At 33.7% G+C, this 23,449-nt stretch overlaps 1 protein-coding gene across 1 annotated transcript; it reads right to left on the bottom strand.

The window, feature by feature from the left end:
- Positions 1-12,119: 12,119 nt before the first annotated feature.
- On the bottom strand, positions 12,120-23,051 carry LOC126964591 (keratin-associated protein 19-2-like). The gene is made up of 4 exons (XM_050807792.1): positions 22,961-23,051; positions 18,619-18,793; positions 13,621-13,758; positions 12,120-12,363 (listed from the first exon to the last, which is right to left on the bottom strand). Exons 1-4 carry the CDS (start codon positions 22,970-22,972, stop codon positions 12,260-12,262), a joined length of 429 nt encoding a protein of 142 aa, XP_050663749.1. The 5' UTR covers positions 22,973-23,051; the 3' UTR covers positions 12,120-12,259.
- Between the last annotated feature and the right edge of the window lie 398 nt (positions 23,052-23,449).

Genomic DNA, 23,449 nt, shown 5'->3' with positions numbered 1-23,449 from the left:
CAATGATTTCACGATAGTGTGTTTTATTTCATCATACTTTCGATTTGACTGTGTAATTATATCAGGTATTGAGGATTAGTCACAGACAGCTGACAGTCCATACTAGTTAAGCTGTCTTGATTGCCTGTATTATCTTAATATATATAAATTACGTGACACGTTGTGTGTCCCATATGCACTCCTAAACTAATGAACCGATTTTAATGGGGATTACTTCATGTAGTGCAGTTTGGTCCAACTTGAGAGATAGGATAGCTTTTATTTCGATTTGGGACCCAAAATTATTTTTATTTTCAATATTTGTTTTGTATGGACATATTTTCTATTAGAGAATTTAGTGACGCACGGTTTGACAGTTCCGCTGTGAAACAATTTCATTATAATAACAGGGAGCAATTTTTACGAAATAATTCTTGATGTTTTGAAATATTATTGGCAAATTCCTATAAAACAGTATTTTTTTTATTATCTACAGCACAACGTCTGTCGGGTCAGCTAGTATTAAATAAATAATTAATAATATAATTTAGAAACATATTTGTTGTTTTTTTTAAAGTGATAACCCTCACTTCTTTGATTAATATACAAATAAAATTTGAAATCGAAATTACATGAACGATGAGGGACGCATGAAAGATTTTATGACCATGCGTCACTCGAACGGTTAGCTCAGTTGAAGAGCACTCGCTCGGAATCGGGTTCGAGTCCCGCATCGTTCATGAAGTTTTGTTTTTAAATTTGATTTGTGTATTTTTTTTATGAAATAAGGGACGAGACGAGCAAGACGTTCAGCTGATGGTAATTGATACGCCCTGCCCATTGCAATGCAGTAACATACAACTGCGCTCGTCACCTTGAGACATAAGATATTGAGTCTCATTTGCTCAGTAATTTCACTAGCTGCGGTGCCATTCAGACCGAAACAAAGTAATGCTTACACATTACTGCTTCACGGCAGAAATAGGCGCCGCTGTGGTACCCATAATCTAGCCGGTATCCTGTACAAAGGAGCCTCCCACTGGTAAATTATTAAACCTAGAAGTGAGGGTTAACACTTTAAAAAAACATAACAAATAGTTTAGAATTTCAAGAGCGACATCTCAATTCAATTTCCTTATATGCAAATACTGGGGATGAACTGGTTATCAACTGTAAAGTAGATCCTGTAGATGAAGCCACGTCCTGAGAGTTGAATTTGCATACAAGATTTTATGACGATGCGTCACTCAAACGGTTAGCTCAGTTGAAGAGTACACGGAACGCGAGAGGTCGTGAGTTCGAGTCCCGCATCGTTCATGAAATTTTGTTTTCAAATTTTATTGGTCGATTTAGAAACATATTTTATCCTTGAAAAAGAAAAACATATCGAACGATATGATAGTTGGGGCCGACTTTAGTTTGTCCCTGAATTAAAAAAACTAAGACATCAGTCATATTATTCAAGAGATAAATCTACTAGACACTGCTTTTTAAATATTTCAAATATGAAAGGGTCTATACAGATTGGATGTCTGAAGCTGAAAATTTCCAAGGTAAAAAAAAATTATTGAAGTAGGCGTTACTTTGCGGAAATCGATAATTATACAAATGATTTAAGTTTTCTTTAGTGTTAATTCCGCCAATATTTGTTTTTAAACAATTCGACGCGTGTTTCGAGGACACGAGGATGCCTCGTGTAGAGACACGAGGCATCCTCGTTTCTCGTGCCAGATTTTGGCACAACACAACAAGAAGATTTTTTGACACAATTTTTCAATAAAAAAGTGGATTCGACAGATTACTATATAAATAGATATACCAATTTAAATACACTGGCCTGCAAAAGTAAGTATCACACTTTTCAAATTAATTTTTTTTCTTAACTATACTTCTATAGTTCCTTCGTAGAGATTTAAGATTAAAAACGTTTTGTTGCAAATTTTATAGGCTTTAATTCTTAGAAACTAAAATTATACATTAGTAACATTTTTAACTTAAAAAAGATAAAACCATTGAAACATTTTTAGTTTAAACTAAAAAAATTCAACTAAAATGTATTACATGTTATTTAATTTTTAATAACTGGTATTGCCTCCTCGAGCTCTGATTACAGCTTCGAGCCGGTTTGGCATACTGAACACTAGGTTTCGGGGCCGATGTTGGGGAATATTCTCCCATTCTTCTACCAGGGCCTGCTTTAGTACCCTGAGGGTAGTAGGTGGTGGTCTGCGATTTCTGACTAGCCTCCCAAGCTCATCCCGGGCGTGTTCAATCGGGTTGAGATCAGGACTTCTTGATGGCCAAGCCATCACGCTGATACCGACCTCCTGAATATACTCTTGTACGATATGAGCCGTGTGTGGCCGGGCATTATCATGGATCAGCATCGATCCATCACCCATATTTGCTAAATACGGCCCTGCATACTCATTGAGAATCTCTTGAGCATATCTTTGCCCAGTTAGGGTGCCATTTTCTATGGCTACTAGCTCTGTGCGACCTTCTGAAGATATGCCAGCCCATACATATACACTGCCTCCACCGTATTGGACTCTTTCTGAGATGCAGGCTTGAAGGTATCGCTCACCAGGTCGCCTGTAAACACTTCGCCTTCCATCAGAAGTGTAAAGGGAGAATCGAGACTCATCTGCAAACAAAATTCTTGACCATTCTTCTTCATCCCACTGCATGTGTTCACAAGCGTATCGCAGTCTCGCTACTCGATGCTGTCTCTCGAGTTTTGGGCCACTCGCTGGTCTTCGGGGTTTCAAATTTGCTTCAGCAAGTCTTCTTCTAACTGTACTGTCACTAATGTAGTCCCTCCGGCTCTGAAGTAGCTGCTGCTGGACTTCAACTGCACGGCAACATGCAACGGCGATTTCTTAACACAGTGGAAATAATATAACGATCTTCTCGGGCACTGGTACACCTGGGTCTGCTATTACAAGGTCTCCTCAGATGGTGTCCAGTCTCTTCGTACCTTCGCTTTACCTTCTGGACCGTTCGTACCGTCACACCCACCATTCTTGCAGTACGACGCATACTGATGCCTAGTTCCAGAAAAACCATTATCCGAGCACATTCTTCAACTGAAAGAGGCATGATAAATAAATGTTATGTTATGCTTTTTAGCATAAATTTTTAAAACAAGACCCATCGATCTTGAAAAAAATTTAAAACAGAAAGAAAAATGTGAATGGTAAAATTGTAATTCGGAAACGTCCACTTTGAAAAAGGAATGGTTTTGTTTTTGAAGTTTTTTTTTCAGCCAATTCTTAAAAGAAGGTAACCGACTATAAAGTTTTTATGTACAAAATTAAATTCTCTTTGGAGTCCTTTTTATTTCGAAAGTATATCTTGTGAACTTAAAATCGTTATCCCAATTTTAAAAGTGTGATACTTACTTTTGAAGGCCAGTGTAGTTTTTTCGCTCTTCTGTAAGACACACTTTTTACACTTATGCATTTGGTCTTCTCAAGGTACGATATTAAATATTTTTTATAAAAAATTATGAGCAACCTTCGATACAGGGCAATCTAATTAATTGATTTAATTCTTGTTACGTTAATTATTATTTTTGGAATTGGTGTCAGCCAAGGTTGGTTTGTAACTACATACATAGTTATAGGTGAGATGTGCTTGAGTCTCACGACGTGAGGTGGCGGAAGCGAGAGCGGGGCCGCGGCGGGACGACACCGATTCCAAAAATAACAATAATCGTAACTAGAATTAGATTAATTAATTAGACTGTATATAAATACGCAATAATTTTTATTATTTTTAGTGCATATTATTTATTGTTTTGGAATAGTGTTTTTGAAGTCGGTGGTAAAATTTTATTTACTAGAGCTACAAGATTAAGTAACTAAGACACGGGTTGTAATATGTAACCATTTACGGCCTTACAAATAAACTTGGTATAAAGTTATACCTGAGAATAAACCAAGAATATGCAAAATGTTGACTATATCGCTGACAACACTGCCAATTCTGGAGTTTTCTGAATGTCAAGCCGTCTTGCAAATAAAAGCGGGAAAAATTATACGGCCGAATATAACACGAATCATAAGCAAAATATCTATTTGTAAACAATTTGCACCTTATACCAAGTTTATTTGTAAAACCGATTATGTTAATAATATCCAAACTATGCTGTCGGATAGAACTGAACGAATCAAGTTGGTGCATATTGTTTTTTCGTTACGCGAAATTTTCTCCCGGCTTACTCGACTGCAAACCGCGTATAATAACTTAGTTAAAATATGCAATTTGTTGATTCGAAGGAAGATACATAATAAAAGTACTCAATATTGTTTAACTTACTTTAGCATTATATTGATAATTAATTATTGAAAACAGTAGATTTTTTTACTCTTCTGTATCTTTTTTTTTCTTTGCACCATTTGTTTAGTTGAAAGCTTGGTTTAGTTACACGATACTATTTTTTTTTGAATACTTATTAAATAAACTCCCTAGAAAAACCCCTACGCCACAGATAAAAGAGAGTCAGCTAACAATGACAGACAAAAATGCTGTGCTATTCGATGCAGTTAAAGGGGACGGGGTGATAGTAAAATTCCTAGCGTTGCTATGATTATGAGATCGAAGTTAAATTTATTAAGTCTCTTTATTACTAGTGTATATGTAAGTGGCGTTTGTGCGCACACGAGTATATCAACTTATATTGGTTTTATTAGAAACAGTTCCGTCACTAATACTCACAGGCGAGAAGACGAGAAAGCTCTCTGAATTGATGTACAGCCACGAAACTAGCATAGTGGTCACAATTATAATAGGCTGTAAATACAAAAATACATTTTTACTTTTGGATTGCATGCATGCAGAACAATTGCGTAAATTCTGGAGAAACGGCGAGACAAACTGGCGATAAACAGTAATGTTTTATCAAGACAATGTCCCGTTCCACAGTTCACCACCGTTCCGTGTTCACAGTGCCGTTGCTTTAGCTGCAATTCAAGATGTTGACTTCGAAATGACATCCTACATTTTCATCCGGCCGAGCGCCCAGTGCTTTCTATCTATTTCATAGGTTGAAGTATTATTTGAAAGGACAGAGTTAAGAAAATGATGAAGCACAGTATAGTACAGGACTTTTAGATATTTTATATTAAAGAGTTTTTTAAGAAAATAATTTAAATTTAGACGAAAGATATTCCAAGTGTTATATGCTAAAAGACGATAACATCAAAGAATGAGCGTTACGGGCAACATAATATGCAATACAACTTTTTACTGAATGCCCTGCATTTATTTTGGAACATTAAATTGCGATTTTAATTTATATATAAATATTGTTAAATTTTTTAATTAAATAAAATGAAGTATTTTTGAACAAGCTTATAATAAAAGTTAAATATAATTTATCTTTTGTAAAACCAGTGTAAACAATATCACGAATTACTTTTTTTATGTCGATTAACTATTGATATACAGTTTTTTCCTTGTATTTCACTCTAATAACATGAATGTATATTACAAATAATTTTTTTACTCATATTTCTCTCTGATTCATATTTATATATGTATATACCTATATTATAAATAATAAACCTAAAAAGTTTTTTTTTTGTTATTAATACTATTTAATTCTTGATTGTTATATTAATATTTGTTACAATATATTATAATATTATAACTCTAATGATCAATTTACATTCCAAACATTACCAATTCACAATATAACCTAAGAAAAAATAAAAGAAAATAATTAATGTCCAAATATTGAAAAGAACCAATACAATTTCTTTATTACAAATAAGTTTTCATAAATTATCGCATATTTAGGAGCTCCACTGCATCTAGTAGATGAGAGACGTAGCGAAATGCATTCATCGGGACCGCAAGCTCTTCGCAGTAAATACAATTTAAGTATATTTCGTCTACAAATTTCACTTCGATGCAGATTTGGAGATTGCATTTTATAATATTAAAACAATTCTCTTATACTTTTCTCCGTTTGTCTTTCTAAAACAGAACCTGTATTGTAAATGATAACCATTCCCTATTGTTTTTGAGAATAATAATATTTCGAAATTCAAAACATATAGCCAACTTAAACCTTAGATAATTTATACGTCTAGATGGAGTCTCTTGCTGTTAGACAACCGATAAAAACAGGCCAGGTTTAATACAGTAATAAGTGTAAAAAGTGTGCGTGACAAGCTACGTCTTTCACTCGCGATTTGTTGGACACTTTGTTTTAGTGTGCATGCATTGTTCAAAATAGATTTGAGTTCTAAAATCAATTTTTTTTTCAACGTTTTCACAGCAGCTGTCATATTTTAAATAGTCATATACATGATCTAAGACTAAAACATTATCAGCCTTACAAATAAACTTTTTTTAAAGTTACGCTTTAGACGGAAGACGCAGTGTTGGTAGGCCCCCCACAAGATGGACCGACGATCTGGTCAAGATCTCCGGAATACGTTGGATGAGGGCAGCGCAGGACCGATCGTCGTGGAAATCTTTGAGGGTGGCCTTTGTCCAGCAGTGGACGTCTTCCGGCTGATGATGATGATGAAAGTTACGCTTGATCCTGAATCTATCGATTTTTGAAAACAAATTGTCCAAATGCAACAAATATAGCAAGTAAATTATATTCATCCTCCTTCAAACTAACCCTAGCTCTTTAGTCCCGGAACTATATTTGTAATGTGACTAAAAACAATTTCGCAATTGATAATTCTGAAAGCATGAGGAGTAACACATACATAGATTAGCTATTTACCATTAACAATAGCTTTAACCGGCGAACAATGGACAGTTAAAGTTATGACGTCATCTAAAAATTGTCAAATGATGCAATACATTTTTTGCTTAACCGGTACTTTAACATGTTTGTTATTGCTAAAGTTAGATTGTGCAACCTAGCTTCAATCAATCAAATGATAGGATAAAGTTATTGTTTTTCTTAACTATTAGATTGAGACCAATAAATCATACAATAATTATAATCATTGAATTGTGACATGAAGGCCTCTCATAGTACAACTAAGGTTTTGTTTGATACTTGAAATGGACGTATGCGTTAATGCAGAAAAAATCGTACGTAGCTCTGGAAATGGAAACATTCTTTGAAAAGTATCTGTCTAACAGATCCTAATGGAAATAAATACTACAACGAAATGTTTCCAAGGCACTGACACGACACGGGAACGGTAAATAAACCATCCCTCTGTCTGTTATATCCTTAAACATTTTCTGATAAGTTAGCCTTATCCTGGGTGAATATTTAAGTATTTCGAAACAGCTTTGCAGCGGACGTGACTCCGTAATGTCAGGTAAATCTTCTTTTCATATTTATTTCTAAAGCTAAAAGTACTTTGATAATATTCTGTTTTTTAGTAACAGGATTCCGTCAAACATACTGTTGCAGTACCAGCATTGTTTACAATCATCAATTTTTATTTTCTGAAAACACATAACTTTAAACGTGGGCCTTACTGAAAGTTTATAGACTGGCCATTTGTAATACAATTCCTTAAAAAAAATATCGGTCTTAGATTAAGTATTGGTCATCGCTGCGCTCCAACTAAATACCGCATTGCCTAAGAAAAATGGCTTTTTTATTACGGCAACTATTAGATGCTTGTGTGCGTGGCATCTTGACACTCAATGGAATCTTTGAATAAATGGAATTTAAAATACAAAATAATTACTGATGATATGTGATACCAGTGTCTTTCTTATTTCTTGTAGTATTATTTTTACAAAGTTTTAATACGCAACCTGGCATTTAAGTTTCAATTATTAGCAAAGTTTCACACAACATGTGGCACTTCAACGTTACACATTGTTCGTGACTGGCTTGAGTACGTCCACTTTCGCGTAGTATTAGTTGCCGCACTTTGCGACTACGCCTGCGGTATCTAGTTGGAGCGCAGTTGAGACCAATCCTTAATCAAAGATTACGATATTTGAAAAAAATTACGCCTAGAGTAGGATCCATTTTTGATTGTGTGATTGTCATTTGTTTTTACAGTCTTGTTACGTTTTTAAAGTTATGTGGCAGCAGTGTATTTAACCCGAGAAAATATTTGCGTAATGATTTTATTATTCTGCTGTGTCTCAAGTCACTAAGAAGGTTATAAATCTAAGGTATTTTAATGGTTATAAATCTGTCATTGCACTGTCATCTCGGTGACGATTTTCATGACGCTCAATCGGGGAGTGCTGCTACCGAAACTACCACACATCCAGATGGTGGGGATGATATGTTTATTTGCAGCGTGTCCTACGAATGTACAATTTGGCGGCAGGAATCAAATCAATCAGCTCTTCGGAACACTATTTCTATCTCTCTACGCAACGCCAGGTGATCTTGCCCAAAATGACCCTTTATGAAATTTACCAGTAGGAGTCTCCTTTGCACAGGAAGCCGGCTAGATTATGGGTACCACAACAACGTCTACGTCTTCCGTGAAGCAGTAATGTGTAAAAATTACTTTGTTTCGGTCTAAAGGGCGCCGTAGCTAGTGAAATTACTGGGCAAACGAAACTTAACATCTTATGTCTCAAGGTGACGGGCGCAATTGTAGTGCCGCTCAGATTTTTTGGGTTTTTCAAGAATCCTGAGCGGCACTGCATTAAAATGGGTAGGGTGTATCACTTACCATTAGCTGAATGTCCTACTCGTCTCGTCCCTTATTTTCATAAAAAAATAAAGATAACCCTTTTGGTTGCGAAAGCAATAATTGAATTAATGTAATATTAGCTAAGTCTAACATAACTTATCTTTAATTTAATTTGTTTGTTAATTACAGTGATTAATGCATCGGGTGACCATTTAATTAATTCCTGACACGCGTCTGTTACATAAACGTACAATATCTGATTTGGTACTTGATAGGAACATGATTTCATATTAATTGATTTACACACACGCTATAGTTTGTTTATTTATTTATTTATTTATTGACACACCAACAGCATTACATACAAAACATTAAAAATAATTATTGTCTAATAGGTTTATAATCTGGTATGAATGCCAGTTACTGGTGCATACACCACTCTCATTGCAAGACATTAATTTAAATACAAAATACAGTTCGACCTACAAATTTAGCAAGGATTTTAAGCAAATTACTAACATTTGTTTGATACATTAATTTGAATCAGTAGTTTACCCATGTTAGAAGGCTTACAATATGATTTATATACTTTTATTTCTTTTAAGACGAACACGATACGTCAAATTAAAACCTTTTCAATGAATCGTAAAGGATCAAAAGGAGGGTTGTTTTTTGACCTTGTTATACAACGTGTCGCTTTCAATATTTTTTCTATGTCTAGGTACCTTCCCCACAAGAGAGGACTGGTTAAACAATCGAATTACTTGGAAAAATGGGAGCCTTAAATGGTATACCGATGGATCCAAGTCGGGTTCCGACGTTGGCTGTGGAATCTTCGGAGAGTGCCCCAAATTTGGCAAATCTGTCAACTTGGGAAATCTTGCCTGCGTTTTCCAGTTGGAGGTATACACCATAATAGAATGTGCGAAAACCATCATAAATAAAGGCTACGTCGGCAAGTGTATTTATATCCACACAGATAGTCAGGCGGCTCTGTCCGCTATAAACTCCAACAGAACATTCTCAAAGCTTGTAGACAACTGCCGGACTATACTGAATACTCTGGGAGGAATAAACAGAGTTACACTTCGATGGGTTCCAGGACATGCAGGGATCGAAGGCAATGAATACGCCGACTAACTTGCAAGAATTGGTGCTAACAGCACTCAATTTGGCCCTGAACCCGTCTGTGGTGTCCCAAGGAGTCTTGTTAAATCACAAGAGTGCATTAAACTCTGGAGCAACACTCCGGGCTTAACCCATTCCAAAACCCTAATCCAAGCCTTCAACAAAAAGGCTGCGAATGAGGCACTAGGGCTAAGTAGAGAAAACTTACGCATATTAACCAGGACATTAACGGGGCACTGCAGATTAAACAAACACCTCTCAATCTTAGGTCTCAGAGATTGCAGAGCGTGTAGATTCTGTAATAGTGCAGATGAAACCCCGCTACACATTCTCTCTGAATGTGGTCCCTTAATGCGTAAACGTAGCATCTGTTTGGGAAGTCCAATTCTTCAACCATTTGAGATACGTTAGCTCACTGCAAAAGACATAATAAGATTCACGAAAATAATCAATGTTTGCAGTGAGCTATAGTTTAACAGTGGCTATCACAATAGATCACATTGGTCGCAGTGTAACAGGGCTGAAATGAACTGGATCAAAGCCACTTTACAAACCATAACCATAACCATGTCTAGGTAATTTAATCCTACTAATATTAAAAATGCGAAAGTTTGTGAGTGTGTATGTGTGTTTGTTACGTCTTCACGCAAAAACTTCAGCTTACACATCAGTATAACATATAGGCTATAATTTATAAAGGTATAGTATGAATTATTGTGTTTAAACTTCTTAGACCATCTTTTATTTTGATAAACTGAGGTAAATAAAAAATGACAGGAACACCATTTTTTATTTACATCATATTTTTATTCGTACTAGCTGACCCAGCAAACTTTGTATTGCCGATATTAAAATCGCAATACAAAAGTAACTGTTGATCGTAGATGGGTGAAAATTTGAAGTTGTATGTATTTTTAATGCTGACTCATTATCAAACAAATTTAAAAAAAATGTAAAAAAAATTAAAAAAAAAATCGTGTGGACCACCCTTAATATTTAGGGGGATGAAAAATAGATGTTGTCCGATTCTCAGACCTACCCAATATGCACTCAAAATTTCATGAGAATCGGTCAAGCCGTTTCGGAGGACTTCAAAGTTTAACACCATGACACGAGAATTTTATATATATGATAACTTAAAAATTCAATTTGCTGCCTGAATTGAATTGGAATTGTTACAATTCCACGCGGACTAAGTTGCGGGTAAAAGCTAGTGAATAATAACATGAAGCTAAAAATCAATTTATTATACATTTGTTACAGCCACTAAGTAAGACGAAGACACAATAATATTGTAAGAATTAGTAAACCGTGAAAAGAGCAATTCATCGCAGGATTCGATCAAGATAAATCCAAAAGTATTAAAACCGTACCGAAGAGGAAAATATTTACGACATGCTTCAATTGACAATAATTATACGTTGTGATTCGAGAATTCTAAGAATATTACGACTAAGATAAGTTTTTTAAGTGGAATTACAGTATTTTTGGAGATAATATAAATAGTAAATGTAGATTTTAAAATTGTAGAACTGAAATCGTTGGCTTCTGCCTAATATTTCGGTTACGGGTTACAGATTAAATTTAATTTTATTGGATGAACCCATTAAAAGCCAGTACCTTAGATTAAGGATTGGTCTCCGCTGCGCGCCAACTAGATACCGCAGGCGTAGTCGCAAAGTGCGGCAGCTAATACAACGCCCAAGTGGGCGTACCCGAGCCAGTCTCGAAAAACACTGCTGACTTGCCACATGTTCTGTTGAACTTTGCTAATAATTGAAACTAAAATTCCGGGTTGATACATCCATATGTATACGTCCTGCCCATTACAATGCTGTACTGCTCAGTATTCTTAAAAACTCAAAAATTCTGAGCGGCACTACACAATTGTAGCCGCTAATATTCGCTTGTCATCTTAAGACATATGATGTTAAGTCTCGTTTTCCCAGTAATATTACTAGTAAGCTATGGCGCCCTTCAGACCGAAACACAACAATTTATTATATTTCTCAACATTGTCATGAAAGGAAATGATTCATACAATGAAGGGAAGCTACAAAAGTTTGTGAGGGTTCATCATCAGCCGGAAGATGTCCACTGCTGGACAAATGCCTCCCCCAAAGATTTCCACGACGATTGGTCCTGCGCTGCCCTCATCCAACGTACATATATTTCGGCGATTTTGACCAGATCGTCGGTCAATCTTGTGGGGGGCCTATCAATACTACGTCTTCCAGTACGTGGTCGCCATTCGAGGAATTTACTGCCCCAACGGCCATCTGTCCGTCGTACTATTTGCCCTGCCCACTGCCACTTCAGTTTCGCAATCATTTAGGCTTTGTTGATGACTTTGGTTCTCCTACGGATCTCCTCATTTCTGATTCGATCTCAGGATTTAATGAATAAAAAACAAAGTAACATACATACTCAATATATTTTACATATTTACAATATTCACAATGATCGTTGTTGGTAAAAAAATATCACATGTTATACATATTGTCATGGTTACTTTTTATATGGTGAACACAGCGGCTAGATAAGATGATGATGGCTTAATGATATCCGTAACCGAGACCGTGTCCATAGCCGCCATACCCACCATAGTAACTGGGAGAGCCATAGTAACCACCGTGGCTGCCGTAACCTCCATATCCACCTGCAATTTGACATCATATTAATATTTCAAACTATTTCTATTGGAATGGTTTCTTTATGTTAAATTAATGTTGTAACTAATTCTAGTAGGCTTCATAAGATACGTAATACTTTAAGATTTAATGACAATAACGGACGAGACGAGAAGGATGTTCAGCTGATGCTAATTCATACGCCCTGTCCAAAACAATGCAGTACCGCTCTGGATTCTTGAAAAACCCAAAAATTCTGAGTGGCACTACAATTGCGCTCGTCAACTTTGAGACATAAGATGTTAAGTCTCATTTGCCCACTAATTTCAGTAGCTACGGCGCCCTTCAGACCGAAACACAGTTATATTTACACACTACTGAAAAAGGCGCCGTTTTGGTACCCATAATCTAGCCGGCATCCTGTGAAAAGGAGCCTCCCACTGGTAAATATACACAATAAAGTGAATACCATCCTGAATACGTGAATGCATAGTACTCATCTATAGGGTACTTAAGGAACTGTTTCCATGCTCAACCAAGCGGTAAAACTATTTTCCTTCAATGGTGTTTCCACATCGATAATTTGAAGGTGACCTCGAGAAAATTGAATATTTCCTTCTGGCTCGCAATGATTTTATAATTATTCTGGGGTTATATATATATGGGGTTCTGTTATATTATGAAAGCATTGATTATTGTTCTTTCTGGGATATAGTTAAAGTTTTCTTTTTTATGTCTTCTTTAACTTTACATACGCCTATCTACACAATGGATCGATCGGACGAATCAAAAGTCACTACGGATTAAAATTACACAAATAAAATTTGAAAAATTTATCAACGATGCGGGACTCGAACCCGCGACCTCTCGAGTTCCGTGCGAGCGCTCTTTCCACTGAGCCAACCGTTCGAGTGACGTAACGTTGATAAATCTTGTGCGTCTTGTTTAACTCTCAGTTTGTGGCTATATCTACAGAATTTACTTTACAGATACTGCTAAACCCCAATATTTACATATTAGGATGTATGACATAAGATATCGCTCTTTCAAATCTAAGCAATCTGTTTTTTTAAATATAACCTTCACTTCTGCGATAAATTACACAAATTAATTTGTGGACTGCAATTTCTCACATTTTTGACAAATTTCGCTGCCTTATTTCATAGTTTAATGCTTTTAACCCGGTCGCCATCTTGATCGAATCTCCCATCTATCCAACACTCCCATTCCTAATCGTTCTTAAAGTTTCCGCTTATATAGTTTTGTGTTAAATAATCAATATTTACCGAGTCCGGAGTAACCACCATATCCTCCAAGACCATAACCGCCATATCCACCGCCGTAGCCTCCGGCGCCATAGCCTCCGTATCCTCCATATCCTCCGTGGGTGGTCGTGTATGCCACTTTACTTACGGCGACAGGTGCTGCAATAATATTTCCTGTATTAAACCTAGCGATCATTTCTCATCATCATTCATTCATTCATTATCAGCTGTCTTCACGTCCACAGCTGGACAAAGGCCTCCCCCAAAGATCTCCACCACGATCGGTCCTGCGCTGCCCTAATCCAACGTATTCGGAAGTTTAGTCGGTCCATCTTGTGGGAGGCCTACCAACACTGTGTCTTCCAGTACGAATTGCCTTCCGGCCATTCGAGGTCTTCTCTGCCCTACCGGCCATCTGTCCGTCAAACTATGTGCCCTGCCTACTGCCACTTTAGTTTCGCAATCGTTTGGGCTATATTGGTGACTATGTATCATTATAAATGTGTGTAATAATGAACTAAAGTACTTTTGGAGCTCTTCTTCTTCCCGACATCCCTGTCGCCATGACAATGCGATGTATTTTGTACCAATAAATTCTATATACTACAAAACTATTATAGAATCTAAGTTATTTGGAATCTAGGACGATAAATCTTTTCGTATCGCATCTGAAATATTATCTATTATCGACTGGTGTAACAAATAAAATGTATGAGCACAAACGAGACGCATTTTATTGCTGAATGAATCATTCGCTTCAAAGTGTGCAATTTGTTCGAGCTGAGCGTGATAAATTACAATGTTGGAGCGATTGTAGCCAATATTCAATGTTAAGGTCGAACTGACAAACAAAAACGCCATATTTTTCCGCATGAACGATTGCATTCACAATTCGTGAGATTATTTAAACGTTATCTAAATTTTTCAAGTTCTAAGGTACTAAATAAAATATTTGTATTATTATAAGTATCCAATTTATAAATGTAGAAAGAATATCTACGAAATAACACCAATAGTGTTCAAACTAATCTTTTCATATGAATCAAATTATAGGAATTATTTTTTTACAACTCCTGGAAACCATTTCAAAGTTATATATTTTACCATTTATGAAAATTTAAGTTTAACTCAGAAGTAAACAGAGACACAAAGCAACTCTTTCAAATCAATAACTTCATCCCTTAGTTTAATTGATACTAATTGGAACTATAAACAGGTCCACTTGCTGATGATAATATTACAGAAGTGTCCATTAAATCGATTATAAAGTAATTTAAATTTTAAATATAAATATAATTCCTCTTACTTTATTTGTGTCATATTTATTATGATGTATCGATGTATCTCACTAGTCACCAGAATGAACGACTTTACTCATATCAATAGAAAAAAATTTAAGTGAACCTATTTCTTAAAAGAAATATTTATAATTATAAAGCTATGTTTATAAAGTTCTTTTTACATTTTTTTTTATTGCAGATAAATTGGAAAGAAAACTAAGAGTTGAATAAGTGCTTACTATTCTTTAAGAGCAATAAAATTGCTTAATTCGTTTCCTCTCGCTTTGAAGTCTAATTGCGCTAGGAAAACTATTTTATTCTAAGCTTTAAGGAGGACTCGTAAATAGGTAAGAGCCATTTCATTAGCAGAAACGGTCTGTGAACGTGAAGCAAATAGTAAATATCTAAAGGAATCCACCAGATCAATAATTTTAATATTTATATCAAAATATTTGCATAAGCAAGTGATTAAGCAATTCCACAAAAATTTTGCAACTGTTTCAACATTTCTGCAACATCTTAATTTTAACTTTAGTGAAGACAACGGTAGCAGCTGTATAAAATATGAACTTCTGCATCTTGATAATTGACTTTTGCAATTATTTTAAGCGCTGTGAAAAGGCACCTTAATGATAATGTCAATCATTATTATGAATAAAAAAGCTTTGTATTGAAAATCATTATAAATTTATAAGATACTTTAAATTATCTCTACGAATTTTGCTTACAATCAAACTATCAATTTTGAATAAGCTATTACTAATAATTAAGAAAGTTTTTGTCGGTTTTTAGGACAAGAATAACAACAAGAATTTAACAGGTTTACACAATTAAGTACACAAACAATTGTTATATCTCGAAATGGGTTTATAGTTCCGTGGGAACCTACAAAAGCCTTGACACACAAGCACAGTATGAGTATTTGACCCTTACCTCGGCGGCACCAGTATTAGGTACATAATAATTACATTTACTTCACTATTTTACAAATTGTTATTGACACGAAAGATTCAATATTCATTAATAATGCAACGATAATCATTAATGACAATTTAAGTACAAACCTGTTGCTATATAATTTGTTTACATTCATCTGTTTAAAATATTAATTGTAGACGTCGTGAAATCGATACTTAGCATTTAAATAATACTACAGCTTTTATGTGATTTTTTATTAATCTCCTAATTTAGACAGTAGTGAATATGAATAAATACCAAAGATGTCTACAACATATTTAAAATTTTGCAAATGAAAATAAGGTATGACAATAAATTGAGTTTATATCAACAAATTTCAAAATGTCTGCAATCAATTCAAAATTTTAGCAAATGAAAAATAAGGTAAGGCAATAAAGTAAGTTTATATCAACAAATGCCAAAGATGTCTCCAACAAATTTAAAATTTTAGCAAATGAAAAATATGGTAAGACAATAAGGTGAGTTTATAGCAACAAATGCCAAAGATGTCTCTAATCAATTTACAATTTAAGCAAATTTAAATAAGTTAAGACAATAAGGTAACTTTATATCAATAAATGCCAAAGATGTCCCTAATCAATTTATAATTTTAGCAAACCAAAATAAGGTGAGACAATAACGTAACTTTATATCAACAATTGCCAAAGGTGTCTCCAACTAATACATAATGTTAGCAAATGAAAATTGCTGTAGATTCGACAAACACTAAACCAACCAAATGATACCCACATTAAGAGACATTTTATTGCCCTGCTATCTCTGTAACTCTTGCAGTTTGTACGAGCGATCCACTTTAACTGTTCCTAGATTCCGATTGCAATTTAATTGGCAATGAATAAAATAAGTAGTTCGTTAGTGACTGCGAATAGAGAGAGCGATTGTTAAACTAATGATATTTTAAATGAAATACTCTTGTTGAATTTAAAATTCTTAAAGCTTTTACGATCGTGTGCCATTTATTTATGCATGCAAAAGCTATTTAGCTAATATATGAATATTGCTACATGGAAATTGATGATACTATGAATTTTAAGGATATCTTATCATACGCTTTTCTAAGTATTCTAAAAAGATACGATTTCAATTATTGACGGTATTTTAGTTATTGTTTAACTAAAACGAGAGGCTTAATTCTTCAACATTGCATAAACTCTTTAAGTTATCTACATCTCAAAAATAATATATTATAAAGAGGTAAACTTTGTGGGGTTGTAAGAGGTAATCTCGGGATCTACTGAACCGATGTTGAAAAATTTCCGTTACCAATAGAAAGCCACATTATTTGTGAGTGTTATATAAATCCAAAAAATAACCTAACTCTTTGGTGGTAGTTGAATTTGCAAAGTTAGCCAGAGAAAAAACGGTCAGAAGAAAACGTAAGTTTAACGATGAGATTATAATATGATCGCATGTGGAATTAGAACAACAACTTATTTTGTTCCACCGATAAATACAGGCAATGTCGCCGGTTACAGCTAGTATATTAATAAAGTGAAAGTTACTGAACAAACAGTGCCATCCTTTATCAAAAGCATCTCTGAGTTTAAAAATAAAAAAGAATAGAATCATGAATAGTGGTTGGAAGTGAAAATGTTAAAACTGATTTTTAATTCACAAAAGTGTGAACCATCATCCCGTTCTGAAAACATAAAACTCTTCGACCAATTGAAACTTTTGCAGAGTCGACGAGTGCGGAGCGAGCAGTATTGAAACGCTTGCTTGATATTCAATCTAATAATGAACTACTTTTATTCGGATGCATTTTACTGAGATTTTCCCAAGAAACCTCATATTTTGAGTATTAAGTTAATTACATTTTGATCATTACGTCTATAATATATCTTAATATCTTTCAGTATTCTGACTCAATTCATTTGGTTTTAGCTATAGACTTAGGCCGGGGTCCACCAACTAAATTTAGCAATAACAAAAATGTTTAAGTACCGGTTAAAAAAAAGTGTGTGTGTACTCATTGTATGCACGCAAGAAGTTATTCTTCTTTAGGCGCGTTATGAGAGTGAAATTTTAAGATGCGCGTGCATAACTGTAACACAAAAGTAACAGGGTGAAGTTGGTTCCTAAAATTTTCTGACATTTGCGACATTCGTTATATTTTTTTTTTGGTTTCTTCGTCCATTATTAGGATACGCAAAGGGTTCAAGCCCGTACAGCCGTATTCATTATTTAATATCGTCAAAGCCATTTTGGCAAGGTTTTTACAATATTGTTATTTCTACAAACGTAGAATAGCACGAGGGATAAATAATTTTAAGGATTTTTGCTTTGTTAGGCCAAAGAAGTATAACTCTTTGCGTGCATACGTATAAGTACACACATACTTTTTATTTTACTCTTTAACTAAGACAATGAATACGATGTTAATGTTATCGTTAAATTTGACTTATAGTGTAACTATAACAGCTAATATGATGCAATCCAGCCTTAGAATATATTAGCGACTTAACAGCCATATTATGAATGACAAATTTTGTCAATGTGTGGTTACCTAGTAAAATAATAATATATTAATTAAAATACTAGGGAGCTAATTGCAAGCTTAGATAACTGTTTACGACTTGTAAATTATTACAGTAACAATAGATTCGTTTTCCTTTTCTATCATGCTGATCTCCGACATCTCTGTCTTTTTCTCATGCAGTCTTCTTCTCTATTATTCTTTGTCTCTCTTTATTCTATGTTGTAAGACCATATGATTAAGCAATTCGTAATGCATTGTAATAATAATTAGAAAAGAACCTACCGTAACCTCCATATCCGCCATAACCTCCGTATCCACCATAGCCGCCGCCGTAACCACCGCTGTAACCGAGTCCGCCGTAACCAAGACCGCCGTAACCGAGTCCGGCAACACCACGCTTCTCGGTCTTCTTAACGTCTTCCGCGCATACTGCGGCGACAGCTACGGCTACTACAATCTATAAATAAAACAAATATTTTCATGCTCGTCCAATGGTTATTAAAACGAAATAATTTGTAAATGACACAGAAGAAAAACATATTTTATTTTGATTTATGGTATTTTACATTATGATGGTTTGATTGTACTTTATTCAATATTGAATCGCCATCATCTCTACATCGACCTAAATCTGTTTTCTAAAACAAAAACAGAATCAAACTTCTTTAGGCAGATTATAATCTGCCATAGAAAATCCCGTTGAAATCATTCCGTAGGTAAGCGGAAACACATAGACAAAGATATAAAAAATAAAATAAAAAAAAGTATTTTGGCATAAGCAAACTTAACCATTTATATTTTGTAAAGGTTTTTTGATAAATAAAATGTTTATCGTAAAACACATAATAATGATAGACATAGACGAAATGAAGCAACATAACGTAAGCCTCCTTGCAGAGTTTGACGTGAGTGAAACGTCAAATAACATTTATTTAGCCGTTACCAACTGTCATTTACAATATTAATTCGCGACATTGCTGTCAGTGAAGCAGAAATAAAAAAATTACTTTATTATGCTTTAAGGAAATTAATTATTCTTTTGTTTGAACAAAATTTTCTTTGTTCATTTGTTATAATATTAACATTCAATCATAACTTGATGGTATAATCATTATTAATGATATCTATATTTCTAGAAACTATTCGTCTTAGTATAAGTGTAAATTTAAATATATATCTCTTAGTAAATGTCTTTTTGCAATAGACAATTCTACAAGGAACATATTTCGGAAATGGATTTGTAATGAACTCTTTAATGGTTTCTAAGTATGTTTTTAAGTAATTGTAAGTTCACGCATCACTTAGAATGTCCAGTAGATTGCAAAATCTGTTAGCCTTCGAGGGCGTTTCCTTTAGCAGGATGTCCTCTAGGTCACTCATTATAGTGCCTAGGATTTCGACAGCTGCCATGTTTTAGTTTAACAATACTTTTAAAGAAAAGAGTCCTTCAGTTCCAGAGTTTAGTAGTCAAGAGTTTAGATCATTCTGTTTTGTTAGATATTTAATAAATGCAGAATTAGAATAATATAAAAATAATAGACATTTTGTTTATGATTGGTTTATTCGGACGTACCTATGTCGTTTCCCGCTTGGCATTTGGAAAACTTCAGTATTGACAGTGTTGTCAGCGAAATAAGCAACATTTTGTACATTCCTGGTTTAATCTCAGGTGTAACTTTATACCAAGGTTATTTAAAAGGCCAACTTTGATTTACATTTGTTTTGATTTACACCTTAATGTAAAGTCACTACCATCATTGGCAAAATCGATAGAAAATACGAAAAGAGAAGTATTAATTGAATCAGCATGTTGAATGGGAACAAATCTACAAATTAAAAAGTGTCCATTTGAAAATACAGGCAATCTTTTCAATTTCGTGGACATGTAACAGGCCAATTAAATGAATTTTGAATGGCTCTCATTTGAGCCTGTGTATTTAAAACAAAATAAATAAAACGAGATAAAATTTAAGTATGTAGTGAAACTGCGAAACAAATGTACCTTAATCAAATAAATATTTAAATAAATTTACTCCTATTTCCCTAAGGATACTTAAGGCAATTCTTAATTGGCGATAGCTTTGACATCTCAAAAATGGAACTATGGAACGTTTTGTTAATCCCTTTTTTTTAATTCATCTGTTGGATGATGTTTTGGTGTTTTCAGCTTGGTACTTATGACATATTAATGTGTTTTATAATATTGAAATAATTTAGTGGAAACTGTCATAACCATAATGATAGCACCACAACCATAAACTTGGTATGCCTACTAAGGCTAAGTCGAGTTAGTGTGTCTTTTGTGGGGCGATGTATATGCTTTTACAACAAGATTCCAGAAAATGTTCAAAACAAATTTATTACGAAATTCAAAATAATTGTTAAGAAACGTTTGTCTGGTAAAGGTTACTCTAAAATAAATGACTTTCTTAATGATACCACAGATTGGAAATAGAGCGACCGCCTTCAGGCTATTAAACAATAAAATTTTATTGAACCATATTTTTATGAGGGAAGAGAAGCCCGCTGAGTTTGTTGCGCCCGTTCTTCTCAGGTCTGAGGCATTATTTTTCTAATGAATGGTGGTGGTTTTTGACTTTCAATAAGTGATATCATATTACCCTATTTTGAATTAAAATATTTAAATTTGAATCGACATGAAGGAAATGTTCTTTTAGTAGAGTACTATTTATTACGTCTTGTCACCCATCGCATCGCTGACGTTTGTGTCAATGCACCGAAGTGTGTCTACGGTCATTCCACAACCTTGTATCAAACAAAGAGTGTTATTGTACAAGTAATTAATTATAAACGGATTATAAACTAGCGATTCCCATAAACAATAGTTATTGTCTTTCTTGCGTAATGTGTTCTTGGGTTAGTTAGCATGTTGGAATTATTGTTATGTTGCATGGAACTGAACTGAGAAGATTGGACCCTCGTTTGAATTATATAATATATTGTTAAAGTTTATGTTTCTTATTGTAACTTAATCCTAAGCTATTTTCTTCATACTTTACTTCATACGTAAACTTAACAATAAGTTAAATTTCGTTTACCTGCTAAAAAGCAATATTTTTTTTATTTAGCAAATAATACGTTAAGGATTTTTTTTTAATTACCGATTTTTATAATCGTTTACATAGAAGACAAAGTATGAAATGTAATAATTCTTATAATGACAGTTTACATTAAATAAAAAAAAACTTTTTTTAGCTTATAATAGCAATTCCAAGTAAAAATGTGAGTTATATTTCGAACACAATGTTGGTCATTTTCCTACTGTGTTTAAATTATTGTTTAACTTAGTTAATTATTATTATAATTATTCAAGTTATAACTTGGAGCCGTTACTGCTTTGATTTAAAGAAATACAAAATAAACAACATTCATAATAGTAACTGAGGACTGTTGGATTTAATATTGGGACGTAAAATTTTTTTTTTTATATTTTTTTTATTTATGTTTAGCTTAGCTTAAACTTAAAGAGCTTAGCAAAATATAAATGAATGAAAATATTATATTATAGATCATTTTGAAACTGTATAAATTTACATTTATTCAGTTTTTATTTATTACTTTTTTTTTAATATATAATATTATTAAAATACGATTATGTATATTACAGCCATTGTAAAATACATTATTTAATTTAAAATTGTAGCCGTTGAGTTTCTCGTATGTTCTTCTCACGAGCTCTACTTTGTCCCAACAAATGGTAGATTAAGTAAAAGAAATTTTTAAATCACTATTCAAAATGCCTAGTTTAAGACTAATTGAGTTAAGTTTATTTGACTTTGACTTTGATAAATTTGATATCAGACTATCAGTTATATGTTGCCAACGAAGTTAGGTCTATGTGAATCGTAAGTTATCATGAAATTAAACTAGCGTAGACAATATTCTAATGTTTCAATATCGTTCTGTTGTTCTGTCGTGTTATTTGAAATCAGAATATTCTGAAGAAAAGGTATTGTCAAATCATAAGTGGAAGTTTTGTAAACGACACAAAGTTTGAGGAAAATTTTAAAAAACTAAACTCTGTAGTTGAATGTAAATGTACATTTACGGTCTTACAAATAAACTTGGTACTAAAATTTACCTGAGAATAAACCAAGAATATGCAAAATGTTGACTATATCTTATATCGTTGATAATTTTGAAGTTTTCCAACGGCAAGCCGCCTTGCAAATAAACACGTGAAACGTTATATGTCCGAATAAACATATATTATACAGCAAAATGTCTATTTGTAAACATATTGCATATTTTTGTCTTATTCGCAGGTATAACTTTAAACCAAGTTTATTAGTATGGCCGTTTGTGTTTAAAATCAATCACATACTGGAAAACTAGCGATGAAAAAAAAAACGATAAGTTCTGCAATCTCGTAAGGTTTTGGTGTAAAATCAGCTTAGTGAATGAAATATAAACAAAAAAGTATTTTTTTTTGTATGTCCAATAAATATAAAAAATAATAGTTTTTCTTAAAAATCCTAACATTTAACCTTAATAATATACAATTTATTTACATTATTAGATAAAAGTCTGATTTTTTTTTTCAATTAAAATATTTTATACGATATTAAATTAAATTCACAATTGTTTATTTTCGTAATCTTACCAAGAATTTCATTTTGAAGTTGTTGGTTCCACACTAGGCAACTAACTGATGATTTGAGTTAGTAACATTCGGTTTATATAGTGTGCCTGCTCTGGGCGGAGAGTTGCGGGTATTTTTTCACAATCCAAGGACTCTTATTAGTCAGAGGGTTGGTAATGGCTATTGTTATGATTTTAATAGCGTAAATAGTGCATTATATGTATTTAAAATTCGTTTTAACGAGGCCCGTTTTAATCTTTGTGAATAATTGTTTTTGTTTATCGAGGTCGTGGGCTTTTGCAGTCTTGGACTGTTACGTTTTTAAAATATTTGCACGAATTTGTACACATATGTTTCGTAATGTTTGTTTCTGAATAAGATGTAATATGTTAAGATTTTACTGATTTTTTATGGAAGAAGAGGACAAAAAAAAGCATACGGGTCAGATGTGAAGTGATCACCGCGTCTATTGCAACACCAGAGGTTTCACGAAAACATTGCCGTTTACAA

This window comes from Leptidea sinapis, chromosome 5, assembly GCF_905404315.1.
Source record: "Leptidea sinapis chromosome 5, ilLepSina1.1, whole genome shotgun sequence".
Classification (NCBI taxonomy): Eukaryota; Metazoa; Arthropoda; class Insecta; order Lepidoptera; family Pieridae; genus Leptidea; species Leptidea sinapis.
The sequence above is the reverse complement of the archived record's forward strand: the minus strand, read 5'-3'. Positions and strand labels throughout refer to the sequence as shown.

Bases quoted from the DNA above. Each gene is read 5' to 3' on its own strand.
- LOC126964591 (XM_050807792.1), bottom strand. The intron at 13,759-18,618 runs GTAGGTTCTTTT...ATATTATTGCAG, and splicing joins TGGCGGATATGGAGGTTACG to CACCTGTCGCCGTAAGTAAA. The intron at 12,364-13,620 runs GTAAATATTGAT...GTCAAATTGCAG, and splicing joins TGGTGGTTACTCCGGACTCG to GTGGATATGGAGGTTACGGC.